At 40.8% G+C, this 13,980-nt stretch overlaps 1 protein-coding gene across 2 annotated transcripts in view; it reads right to left on the bottom strand.

Moving 5' to 3' along the window:
- Positions 1 to 13,980, bottom strand: part of cdhr5a (cadherin-related family member 5a) — a 44,938-nt gene that overhangs the window by 5,644 nt on the left and 25,314 nt on the right. For both annotated transcript variants that reach the window (XM_034193989.1, XM_034193982.1), the window contains exons 3-10: positions 9,791 to 9,850; positions 9,559 to 9,648; positions 9,285 to 9,371; positions 6,596 to 6,700; positions 6,323 to 6,508; positions 3,933 to 4,023; positions 2,520 to 2,617; positions 2,197 to 2,403 (exon numbers count right to left, since the gene is read on the bottom strand). In XM_034193989.1, coding sequence (XP_034049880.1) covers positions 2,197 to 2,403; positions 2,520 to 2,617; positions 3,933 to 4,023; positions 6,323 to 6,508; positions 6,596 to 6,700; positions 9,285 to 9,371; positions 9,559 to 9,648; positions 9,791 to 9,850 — 924 coding nt within the window. The remainder of the gene's footprint in view (positions 1 to 2,196; positions 2,404 to 2,519; positions 2,618 to 3,932; positions 4,024 to 6,322; positions 6,509 to 6,595; positions 6,701 to 9,284; positions 9,372 to 9,558; positions 9,649 to 9,790; positions 9,851 to 13,980) is intronic.

Here is a 13,980-nt window from a genome sequence, read left to right as displayed (position 1 = left end):
TTCAGGTCTGTGATAACACAGTTTTTGTCAAATGGCAACAGTAATTCATCACATTTAATGAGCTTTTTTCCCCTCAGTGTGTCTGAAACTCAACATTGCACAAGAATAATAACTTTCACCTTCTCAAATATTATCAGGCAAATGCAGAGTGTTGTCAGAAGTACCTTCACCCATGTACCAATAAAACATTCTGCACTGATGTCAACACTGAAGCACCTCGCGGATACAGAGAAACGCAAAGTCCCAAATTTATTTTCTGCAGCGGCTCATGTTCTTTTTATTATTGCTATTATTATTATTTTTATTACTGACAGGCAGTAGGTGGTAAGAACAGGTGAACTAATCCAAAGGAACCTTTGTGAAGTCATCGTCAAAGTCAATAAGTAACTTTCTTTGTCTGTTTTAAAAGGACACTTCACTGATTAAACCCAGTCGTAAACGAGTATAAACAAAGAAACCTGTCATAATTAACCTAACACTAATCTCTTATGATTTCACTGGAATCAACTGTGTATTTCTATTTTTAATTCATAACTTCACTTTTAATACTGCAAGGTGTTCTGGGAACAAGCCATTTTCGCTGTGATCACGTGACTTACATCGACACATGCAATGACACACGTGCAGACCAGCATGGATTGTTTATTGGCCAGGCCATAATTTGAACAAATGACAATGGAAAATGTTGTCATGTGCCACAAAAAAGAAAGAATCTGGACAATGCACACTTTTAATAAGCTGTGCACAAAAGCACAAATGTGGTCAGTCAGTGAGGTGGAGTGTACAGGCGGTCATTTATAGTAAATACGTACTTTAAGTGGGATGATTACTATAACAGAGTTCAAGAATGGATTCTACTGCTGAGAATTTCCAGAGAGCCTAACACCACCTGACAGGAGAACACCGCATCTCCTCAGCTCCAGACTGAGCAAGGTGAGTGTGTTTTACAAACACACTCATCAAATCCTGACTATTTACCGTCTGTATTTACTGTGACTGCTGATCAGTGCATGAGTAAACTTTGTGAAAGGGTTTAGAGGGGTGCATATTTATTTTTGCAATACTCAAAGAGCAGGTAGCTCAGTGGTTAAGTAGCTGGGCAACCAATATGTCGACCTGGGTTCAATTCCCACACGCACTACCTGTGTGGGTGCTTAGATAGGACACTTAATCTACACTGTGTCAGTCCACCCAGCTGTAAATGGGGATCAGCCTTGGATGGGGAAGTCAGTTCAGCTTGAGTCTGGATCTTGCCCACTTCACAGGATGGAATACAGGCATAACCACTGGCACCAACGGGCCTCAGGGCCTGTGGGACTTCTAAACTGAAGCAAATAGCAAACAGGAAAGTTATTATTGTTTTGAACAACATCACCTTCTCTCTGTCTCTTTTTTTTTTTTTTTTTGGTATGATATTTTGGGCTTAACCTCTAAATGAGCACTACTGTAATTTATGGAGCACCATGCAGTTCAGTGGACAGTTGATATTGAAACCGGAAATGGCAAATGTTGAACTCTTCCTGGAGTGACAGTAGAGGAGATTTCACGCTAATAAAGGAGATCTCACACGAATAAAGGAGATCTCGCACGAATTCAGTGGACGGTTGATACTGAAACTGGAAATGCCAAATGTTGAACTCTTCCTGGAGTGACAATAGAGGAAATCTCGTGCTAATAGAGGAGATCTCACACTAATAAATGAGATCTCGCGCGAGTTCAGTGGACGGCTGACACTGAAACCGGAAGCGCTAACCTGAGAGGTGGCGTGCACCTTGACAGCCCTTGAGGTCAGTCGGTGACTATTTAATGTGTAAATTACATGTAAAAATATTTGGATCTTTGAAAAGAAGAAAACTGCTCTACCCTGAATAATCAAAACTGATACTGAAAAAGTCTGAAGGACCTAAATGACATGGTGAGATGGTGAGGAGCTTTGCCATTTAATGACGGCGACATGAAATATAATATGAAAAACAGTGACTCACTCTTTTGATCTATGACACATTTCTTTCATAGACAGTAAAGTTTTGCTTTTTCAGCACTTCTGATCATTTTGCCCCCCTCCCCCCCCATCACACTTTGTTCCTATTGGCTGTCTTCACTGAGAAAGTGCTGATATTGTTCTCGTCGGGCCTGTCTGTACGTGTTCAAAGTAAAACAGGGGAAATGGATGACGGGGGAAGTTTCCACTCTCACATTTGCAAAGTCTTCATCGCGTGCTCGGACCCTGAAGGGTCGGTTGGAGCTGTGGTCCCGGAGGATCATGCTCTCAGGTACAGAGTTAGTGTAGATAAAACCCTCGTAACGCTCCTTCTCAAAGCGAGGGGGGTTCCTGCTCTTCTTCATCACCTCGATGGTCACCAGCGTCACTGCAAACTGATCCCTGTTGGTCACCTGTGATGCCTGAAGAGACCAAAAACTATTTACATAATTTTAATTTTAGATCTGTTGACATCACAACTTTTTTCTTTATGTATTTTGCATAAAAATGACAGGACAAAGTCGATTATTTATTTTACCAGGACAGTCAGAGTTATGGGGCCAATAACATCAGCAGCCTTGGTCATGGTGATGTTGCCAGTTTCTTCATCAATATGTAAAATATTACCTTCATTGCCTGGAAATAAAACAATGATATATTTTTTAAATGAGGCATCAGTCACACAGGCTTTAGATTACAGGAAATTTACATATCTTGTTGCACATACCACACTCACTAACTTCCAGTATTTATTATTTACTTCAGCCATCCATTATTGTTTGTAACTTTTAGTTTATTTTTAATTTGAGAAATTTCATATATATATATATATATATATATATATATATATATATATATATATAAATTTAAAAACCATCATAATTATTTAAAGGAAAATGTTCTATTTTTATTTCTCAAACAAATGTTTGGGCCTGAAAACAGGTTGGTCTTATTTTCTACTAAGGTTTGAACTTTGAGAGTGTTTACACACAACAGAAAAGTGAGAAAATGTTAATGCCTGTTTGAGAAAAGTGTATAAAGTGTGTAGTGAGGGGTTTTATAGCCTTAAAACGTCTATGATAATTGTAAAAAATAACGCTGACTACTTCGCAGATTTCGCTTATCGCGGGTTATTTTTAGAACGTAACTCCCGTGATAAACAAAGGACCACTGTATATATATAGTCTTAAGCACCCTCGTGCTCAGCACCCAATAAGTAACTTTAAGTAATAAGTAACCTTGTACTGTGCACCCTTTTGCACAGTACTGTAGATTAGCAGGTGCCTTCAAAATAGATATTATTGCTTGTCGAAAAAAAAAATTCTTCAGACACTCAAGTAATGTATTCTTAAGGAAAACATTGTTCCAAAAAAAGATCCTTTTTTGTTCCTGTTACATTACATAGAAAGGCGTACTGATGGCTACGCCCCTTCTTTCTTTAGAAATGGCGCATCTCCATCTTTCTCTCAGAGACTCTTGTGGTTTGTCTCAGCAGGAGCATAGATACTCACTTCTGTAACATATGTCACATACATCTAAAACAAACTCTGTTCTGTACTGAAATGTTGCTTATAGGAGGATTTCTATGTGCACATACATAGAATGATAGCAGTTTGAGGATTTTTATAATGAAAAAACCTACCATCCCTGGTTCTCAAGACCAGGCACCTAAGCAGTTCTACTCTACTCTTTTCTACTCTCCTATTTTACTCTTCCTTTTTAGATATTTAGATATACTTTACCTTTGTATACTGGCATAGTTCCACCTTAGAACTGGAATATAATATATAAGATATACCTTACTGAATTTCCATGAAACTCAAAATATATTTAACAGTAACAGGGACAGGTTTTCTGATAAATAAATAAATCAATTTAAAATAAGATTCCTTTAATGCCCTGAATGACAATTAAACAGTCACTGCATACACATAAACAAACGGGTTCAAACCTCTGAGGATTCTGTAGCTGATCTGCTCGCTCCTGTTCTTGTCGCCGTCTCTTGCAAACACGGGGCCTGGCTCCAGAGCTAACGGACCTTCCTGTAGATTTAAATCATCATGCATCAATTCTCCACAAACATTTGTATAAATCAGAACATGACATTTGCCACAGACAGGCTTGTAGTTGCAGGGAAAACTACACACAGGGTGAAATATTAACTCAAATTCTTGACACCATCTGCAGTATTTAAGAGGCAACACAATCTGCAAATCAGGAGATGATGTCCATCACCTGCACATAATGACAATGCAACAGTGTGTGAAAAATAGCACGTATTTAAAATTGCACATACTAGCCTGCATGTTGAAGAAGTGGCAACTAGTTTTCACTGGTGTGTGTGTGTGTGTGTGTGTGTGTGTGTGTGTGTGTGTGTGTGTGTGTGTGTGTGTGTGTGTGTGTGTGTGTGTGTGTGTGTGTGTGTGTGTGTGTGTGTGTGTGTGTGTGTCTATATGTCTGGACAAGATTCTTCTTTTTCTTTCGGCTGCTCCCGTTAGGTGTCGCCACAGCAGATCAATCGTATCCATCTCAACCTGTCCTCTGTATCTTCCTCTGTCACACCAACCACCTGCATGTCCTCCCTCAGCACATCCATAAACCTCCTCTTTGGCCTCCCTCTTCTTCTCCTGCTTGGTGGCTCCATCCTCAGCATCCTTCTCCCTATATACCCTGGGTCCCTCCTCTACACATGTCCAAACCATCTCAATCTCGCCTCTCTGGCTTTGTCTCCAAACCGTCCCACCTGAGCTGTCCCTCTGATATTTTCATTCCTGATTCTGTCCATCCTCGTCACTCCCAAAGAGATTCTCAACATCTTCAGCTCCGCCTCCTGTCTTTTTGTTAGTGCCACCATCTCTAAGCTGTACAGCATAGCTGGTCTCACTACTGTCTTGTAAACTTTCCCCTTCACTCTTGCTGTTATTCTTCAGTCACAAATCACTCCTACCACCTTTCTCCACCCACTCCACCCTGCCTGCACTCTCTTCTTCACCTCTCTACCACACTCTCCATTACTTTGAACAGTTGACCCCAAGTATTTAAACTCATCTACTTTCACCACTTCTACTCCTTGTAACTGCACTATTCCACTGGGTTCCCCCTCATTCACACACATGTACTCAGTCTTGCTCCTACTGACTTTCATTCCCCTTCTCTCCAGAGCATATCTCCACCTCTCCAAACTAGACTCAACTTGCTCTCAGATCACAATGTCAACTGCAAACATCATAGTCCATGGGGACTCCTGTCTTATCTCATCTGTCAACCTGTCCATCACCATTGCGAACAAAAAAGGACTCAGAGCTGATCCTTGGTGTTATCCCACCTTGAATGAGTCTGTCATTCGTCCTACTGCGCAGCTCACCACTGTCACACTATTCTTGTACATGTCTTGCACTACCCTAACATGCAAGATAACAAGATAAAAAAAAAAAAAAAAATGGCTGGATGGATTTCCATCAAACTTGGTGGGTATGTTACTCAGATAGATATCTAGAGGTCATTAGAATTTGGAGGAGTTTGGTCCAAGGTGAAGGTCAAGAAAAATGGTCAGAAACACTTTTTTTGTTGTACATTTCAACAAACAAGAAGCTTCATGGATCATTAGATTTTGGAGTTGTTTGCTCAAAGATCAAAGTGAAGGAAAACATGGTCAAAAATACACTTTTTCGTATATCTCAACAACAAAGAAGACTAGATGAATGATTGCAAACATATATTGATTAGCAAAATATTTATGATTGATTGGTATGAATGACTTTAACATGAACTCACCCATAAGTCATATGATGAAGTCGCACATGGTCAACAAAACACCACTACAGACATGAATATATTTGCTTGTATGTTTATATTGTGGTGTGTCGAGTGTGACTCAGCCCTCTGGTGCATTTCATTTATATTCAATTTCAGTTTTTGTCTCTGTTTTTCAAAAGTTTGATTGCTTCATGTCACCCCTGGTGTAGTGGCGTACAGAGGCAAAATAAAAATTACACTCTGGCCTCTTTCAAAATACACATCATGTCACAGTTATTTACTATCATAACAAATATCTAAGAAATTGACCAAACATTTCTTCAGATATAGTCCAAACAGCTGAAAAAAAAAAATCATTTTCTGAGAGCCATCTTCAGAAATCTGAAGAATCTGATATGATGGGCGTCCGAGGAACTTAATGATGTCATATTCTTATTCAGTCATGTCTGAAATGGAATTCCACCACATCAAATAGGAATGAAATGAACTCAGTGGTTGTTTAGATTTCCAGATGGTCAGTCAAACCCAAATACAAGTGGTTTTATCTCACAGACGGGTTCTTCTAGGCGTGGCATAAAGACTCACCTCTTTCTCGGTCAGATTGACTTTGCCCCTGTAGCCTGTGCTGACACAAAGTTTGGCAAGTCCAAGGTTTGTCCTCATACAAGGCTGAAACCACGGTGGTCGGTTATCAATATCCTTCACGTGCACTGTGATGGTGGCCACAGACGTGAAGAAGGGTTTGTTGGAGGCTGACCCATTGAACGTGTCCTGGAACATGTGACACATTTCAAATACAACAACAGCTCCTCCCAGCCTGGAGTGTGTATGAGAAATGTTTTTAAGTTATGTCTGTACCTGTACGTGTAAAACCAGTGAAATCTTTTGTACAACATCATAGTCCAAAATGCTTTTTACAAGTAAGTTTGGGGAGTTCATGCTTTCCAGTCGAAAATATTTTTCCTGACAACAAACGGACAAAATTTAAAGATATTATATATACAGAATGACAATTAGTGCAGCAGATAAAAGAATGTTTACAGAGGAATACCTCAAATGGTGATGCAAGCACCAAATTTGACACAAATACTCCTTAGACATCACTCGTTTGAAAAAGCAGAGTGTCCACTGGAATTTTCAATTGGCAGCCAGTTGAATTACCCGGGTGAAAATGTAAAAATGCTCCAATCATATTGAAAGGTATTCCATATTATTTGTCTGATCATAAAGATTTCAAAAAGGTATAGTTTAGACCATCTATGACTGAATTCTGAGGTAAAAAAAAAAAATAGCAAAAATGGGGAGAAAGGTCCATTTCAGTTTGTACAGGGTAAAAAGTTAAAGTTGACCCAGTTTTGGTAAAAACAATGGTGGGAACAGTTTTGCTAATTTGCTAACCACTAATTAGCAAAACTAGCTTTCTGTTAGCAGATTAGCTTTTCAGCTAACTTTGAAAACCATCAGCGGACCAATTAGCTTCCACTAAATTTAGTTCCGCCAACTTTCAGTCCACTAACATTTTTTTGCTGGCATAGTAAGTAAAGGCCTGCTTCCACCGAATAATGAACAATGAATAATGAGCCACGTAGCATGTTTTTTTTTTTTTTGGTGGTGGTGGTGGTGGGGGGGTATGAGTTGAGGTATTCAACAAACGTGGGAGAATAGTGGCTCTTAGAGGCAGACTATTTGGCTAACGAGGCTCATCTAAACTAAACTAGCTAAACTGCAGGATTCTCTTACAGACATAAAGACATGGATGACCTCTAATTTCCTGCTTTTAAACTCAGATAAAACTGAAGTTATTGTACTTGGCCCCACAAATCTTAGAAGCATGGTGTCTAACCAGATCCTTACTCTGGATGGCATTACCCTGACCTCTAGTAATACTGTGAGAAATCTTGGAGTCATTTTTGATCAGGATATGTCATTCAAAGCGCATATTAAACAAATATGTAGGACTGCCTTTTTGCATTTACGCAATATCTCTAAAATCAGAAAGGTCTTGTCTCAGAGTGATGCTGAAAAACTAATTCATGCATTTATTTCCTCTAGGCTGGACTATTGTAATTCATTATTATCAGGTTGTCCTAAAAGTTCCCTAAAAAGCCTTCAGTTAATTCAAAATGCTGCAGCTAGAGTACTGACGGGGACTAGCAGGAGAGAGCATATCTCACCCGTGTTGGCCTCTCTTCATTGGCTTCCTGTTAATTCTAGAATAGAATTTAAAATTCTTCTTCTTACTTATAAGGTTTTGAATAATCAGGTCCCATCTTATCTTAGGGACCTCGTAGTACCATATCACCCCAATAGAGCGCTTCGCTCTCAGACTGCAGGCTTACTTGTAGTTCCTAGGGTTTGTAAGAGTAGAATGGGAGGCAGAGCCTTCAGCTTTCAGGCTCCTCTCCTGTGGAACCAGCTCCCAATTCAGATCAGGGAGACAGATACCCTCTCTACTTTTAAGATTAGGCTTAAAACTTTCCTTTTCGCTAAGGCTTATAGTTAGGGCTGGATCAGGTGACCCTGGACCATCCCTTGGTTATGCTGCTTTAGACGTAGACTGTGGGGGGGTTCCCATGATGCACTGTTTCTTTCTCTTTTTGCTCTGTATGCATCACTCTGCATTTAATCATTAGTGATCGATCTCTGCTCCCCTCCACAGCATGTCTTTTTCCTGGTTCTTTCCCTCAGCCCCAACCAGTCTCAGCAGAAGACTGCCCCTCCCTGAGCCTGGTTCTGCTGGAGGTTTCTTCCTGTTAAAAGGGAGTTTTTCCTTCCCACTGTAGCCAAGTGCTTGCTCACAGGGGGTCGTTTTGACCGTTGGGGTTTTTCATAATTATTGTATGGCCTTGCCTTACAATATAAAGCGCCTTGGGGCAACTGTTTGTTGTGATTTGGCGCTATATAAAAAAAAAAGTTGAAAGTTGAGTTGAAGTTGATCTCTGAGCGTGGCGCTAATTTCGAGAAGTTCAAAATTAGCTTCCTTCTAACCACTTTACTATACAGGCCTGATTGGTGGATTGCTGCAGAGATGGTTGTCCTTCTGGACATACTGCCACCAACATGGTTCACTGTAGGGATGGTGCCTGGTTTCCTCCAAACATGATGCCTGGCATTCACACCACAAAGTTCTGTCTTTGTATCATCAGACCAGAGAATTTTATTTCTCACGGTCTGAGAGTCCTCCAGGTGCATTTTGGCAAACTCCAGGTGGGCTGCCATGTGCCTTTTACTAAGGAGCACCAGATAAGTATACATTGTTGAAAGGATTGTTGAACCTCAGTAGAAGTACAATATGGGCTCCAGCGAGTGCCGTTTAAATCAAATATTTGATAAACTTTACAATTTAAAAAGACATTATTGGATGCTGGAAATAACATTTAATTGTAAGTACTACTTGGTACCAAATTGCACAGTCAACTCCAGGAAATCTAATGAATTTACAAAACAAATTATGGTAACTGTAGGACACAAAATAAAGCAATAGTCAAACTATCCTGGTGCCAACGTCAGCAACATTGCTGTTGCTGTTAATTAAACAGGATCTTACTGTTGGAGGCTCCAAGCGATAATACAGTGGCTCTGAATCAACGTCTGTAGCTGCTATCAGTCCAACACTGGAGTTCAGTGGCAAAAGCTGCAGGAGACAAAACGCATATTCATCATCCTCTCAAACTTTAAACATGCAAAGTTGTAATACGTTATTTTATTTGAATGTAGGTGTCTGAACAGACCAGCTATAATACATGAAAAGTATTACTGGCAAATAATAATAACTTGTCACATAAATTAAAACTGCAGTTGTGCACATAGGTGCTGCTCACCTCATTTACTTCTAGAATGTAGTGGTTTTGTGCAAAGTTTGGAGGGTTGTCATTGACATTTTCTATCAAAACCTCAACAGACTCGTTCACCTCGAAGAGAACAAAAACAGTGAGTCAACTAGGTATTTGCACTCTTCTTTCAAGTCTGCAAAGCACAGAGATGAAGAATTAATGTTCTGACGACTCTCAGGTCGGCGGAGTAGTGTCTCGTTGGTGTCACTGTCCTACTCACAGATCTGGATCCTGGTTTGCTGCACTGCACCCACACCACCAGAGTACCACTCTGCAAAGACTGACAAGCACATCGCAGATATTTTAGCTGTTGCATATGCAACCGGGTGACTTATCTTTATGGCAGCGGTGGGATTCAAACACCAGATTGCTCGCACTCGAGACCAAGACTCTATCTGGTCAGCCAAAGGAGAATTCCCCACTAGCCAAGCTAGTAGGAACATCTTTTCAATTAAACAACGCCAGTTTGTAACCAGATGACATATCTTTAAGGCAGCGATGGCGGTGGGTTTCAAACATGAGATTGCTCGCACTCGAGACCAAGACTCTATGTGGTCAGCCAAAGGAGAATTCCCCGCTAGCCAAACTAGTAGGAACATCTTTTCAATTAAACAATGCCAGTTTGCAACCAGATGACATATCTTAGCTTGCATTGCGACCAAATTGTGCAAGTGTAAAATATGTTAATATCCGTGATCATTAATCCAGCCCCATGCAGAATCAATTGAGAGTCTATGATGACCCACAGGATCAACTTCAGAGTGAGTCGAGATGTAACAGTGTATCAAGACTGATTATGAGACCCATGTATCTGGTAACTGGTCGTACAACTTGTGCAAGTGTTTTCAACAGTTCAATACACTCGCACACCTGTTGGAGACCAATGGGGAGTGATGGTGACCAAGAGGGATCTTTTGTCCGACCATGGAGACCCAGTGTGACCAGCCTGCAACCCCAGTGGGAGTCAGTGAGAGTGACTGTGAGAAGAGGCCCTTTTCCGATCGCAACTTGGTTGTGGGCTCGGTGTAAACCGGGTATTATCACATTATCCAGATGCAATGATGGTCTTTGGGCAGAAAGTGAAACTCTACAAAGTCTCGAGTGCTTCTCAGAGAGCAATATGTATGACGTAAAACCTATAAGAGAAGGAACGGCCTACTGCTCAAAGAAAAATTACTGCTGCTACATCTTATTGTTGTAGGACACATCTATGTATGACATAGATGATGACATGATAATGTATGACATGAATATTTTTCATTTACTGCAATGCAAATTTAACAGAGTAATTTACTGTCACATTGTGTGCTAAATGCTTCACACAGTGCCTGCTGTAAATGAAACATATCAGAACCTCTAGCTGCTGATGGACTCATACATATGAATTCCCTGATAGTGAACGGGCAACTACTGACTGGACGCTTGGTCTCCAAAGTAAAGGTCAGATAAGGTTAATTGGATTCTATTATATATGATACATGTTACCCTGTAATGTGATAATTAATCATGACAAATGGTAAAAACTATTTCTTTTTAAAACCCTATTAACTCATCCAATAATTTCCATCACTTCTTACCAAAATTGGAGCAACTTTAACTTTTGACCCCTCTACAAACTGAAACTGACCTTCATCACCATATTTTTGCTGTTTTTACCTTTTTGGAACCGTTACAATCAGACAAATAATAATACAATAACATCTTTTGGAGGGCGGTATTTATTTTCAGAGGCCCGACGTTCATGTCCAGTCACCCAAAATGACAGATATTCGCCTGAGTTAGACGAGGGCGAATATCTGTCATTGCGGGCGACGGCATGGATGGAAGGACTCAGAAAATGAATACCGCACGACAACAGCATGTTATTTGCATTATTATCACAACACCTTGGTAAAGTGATAATAATGGAGTATATTTCTCAACATGATTGGAGCATTTTTCCAATTTTTCACGTCTGTGTAATTCTTCGTTGACCCTAACTGGCGATAACTATGGTAAATGGACTGCATTTATATAGCACTTTTCCATCTGCATCAGATGTTCAATGCACTTTACAATTGTTGTTGTTGGCAGTTTCCTCACTTGCGAGGATAGTGGGAAGGCCTTTTTTTTTTTTTTTTTTAAGTTTATTTTCTACAAGCCCTCTGGTGGCTGAAAAGTCAGATGCGGGATGCACAAGACCTGTTACACTTGGGGCAAATGAACACTTGAGTAGGCTGGGCTTGTGTTGCTGCCCGCTCTTTCTGTCTTTGACGCTTCTGGCGTGAGGCCTCACTTCTTTCTGCCTCAAACTTCAGGCTGGCGGATTTGATGCTGGAACACCAGCTGAGTCTATCTGTAGCTAGATGCTGCCATGACTGATGCTGAATGCCTGCAAGGGAGAGCTGTTTCTTCAGCTGGTCCTTATAGCGCTTTTTGGGGGCCCCTTGGTTTCGTCTCCCTTCCTTGAGCTCGCCAAAGAGAATTAATTTCGGCATGCGTGTATCATCCATCCTGGCTACGTGACCTGCCCAACGAAGCTGTTGTTTGAGTATAATAGACTCCATGCTGGGCAATTTGGCTGTCATTTGAGACGTAGTCCTGCCACTTGAACCCGAAGATGTTTCGGAGACAACGCTGATGAAAGCGTTCCAGTAATCTGATCTGCTGGCGATACAGAACCCAGGTTTCAGCTCCATACAGGAGGGTAGGGATCACAATGGCTCTGTAGGCCTGCACTTTTGTGGAAAGGCGCAGTGCATGATTCTGCCAGACTTTCTTAGAGAGTCGACCAAAAGAACTGCTGGCCTTGGCAAGGCGACTGTCTAGGTCCTTGGCAACAGATGCATGAAACTGTCAGGAAACATTCGGGCTCTGTTATGTATGTTTAACCCCTTAACGCCCATCGTCGCATATATGCTACAATCTCTGACTCAAATATGCAACTTACCAAATTGACCTGTATGCCTGTTGTCGCAAATTTGCAACATACCATCATTATTATTATAACATTATAACATAAAGTCATTACCAGAATACCCAATATTACTATTTAGTTTTTGTGCAAAAGTGAAATTAATAATCTCAACATTATTTACCATCTACTTAAAGGCAAAAACACACAAAACATTTTTTTTATATACAGCTATATAAATTCGGGCGTTAAGGGGTTAATAATAAAAGTTCTATGTGCTTCTTGAAATTTTTGATGATATTTTTGTTTACAAACATTAATAATAAATGAAATGCTTGTGCAACTAGGGACTGTTATGACCATTTTACATATCTGAATTTACATATAAATACATTGACAAATTTTATGATGTAAGCTGACAATGAGGTTCCCCTCTTTGACAGACCAGCAGCCGCCACTGATATACACACACCTCACATGCAAACACACACCCCACATATACTCAATCACACACATTTGTATTACACATCTATATCACACATCTGCTGTTATTGCAGTACTACTGCACTACCATCACTCTGCTTTGCACCAGTGTACTGTACAATATGTCTATTGCTGTCCCTCCCCTATACCTTCCAGAATACTTTTTTGTTTTTAAGCACTGTACTTTATTTTATTTATTTTGCTTTATTATTATTATTTTGGTTTATTTTTTGCACAATCTTCATTTTTGCACAATTTGGATAAGTCGTATCGTAGTACTGCCTTAGTACTGTGCATGTGACAAATCTGAATCTTAACCTTTCATTTGATACAAAGTCACTCTAGTGGTACCCAAGGATCATTCAAAGACACCGAGTATCAAAGACATTTAGTCATCGCCTTAGGTCACTGGTTAGCACAAGAATAATCTTGTTAAGTTTGCAGACGATACAGCAGTGATCGGTCTCATTAGCCAAGGGGACGAGACAGCGTACAGGCAAGAAGTGGAGAACCTGACACGGTGGTGCACAGACAACAACCTCATCCTCAACACCCAGAAGACCAAGGAGATAGTTGTTGACTTCCGCAGGTCAGCCCCCACCACCCCCTCTACATCAACGGAGCAGCAGTGGAGATCGTCTCCTCCATCAGGTATCTTGGAGTCCACCTCTTCAACACTCTCACCTGGCACACCAACACCACGGCTGTCATCAAGAAAGCCCACCAATGTCTCTATTTTTTGAGGAAATTAGGAAGAGCTAGACTGAACACCGAGGTCCTCAGGGCCTTCTACAGCTGTGCAGTGGAGAGTGTCCTGTCCTGCTGCCTCCCTGTGTGGTATGGTGGCTGCATGGTGGCAGAGAAGAAAGCACTGCGGCGGGTGGTGAAGTCTGCACAGAGGACCATCGGATGCAGCTTACCACCCATCTACATCTACATCTCCAGATGTAGAGACAAAGCCACCTGCATCCTCCGAGACTCCACCCACCCTGCGCACAGTCTGTTCACACCCCTTCCCTCTGGATGGAGGCTGT

This window comes from Thalassophryne amazonica, chromosome 2 (genome assembly GCF_902500255.1).
Source record: "Thalassophryne amazonica chromosome 2, fThaAma1.1, whole genome shotgun sequence".
NCBI classification, from domain to species: Eukaryota; Metazoa; Chordata; class Actinopteri; order Batrachoidiformes; family Batrachoididae; genus Thalassophryne; species Thalassophryne amazonica.
This window is presented reverse-complemented; position numbering and strand designations above follow the sequence as displayed.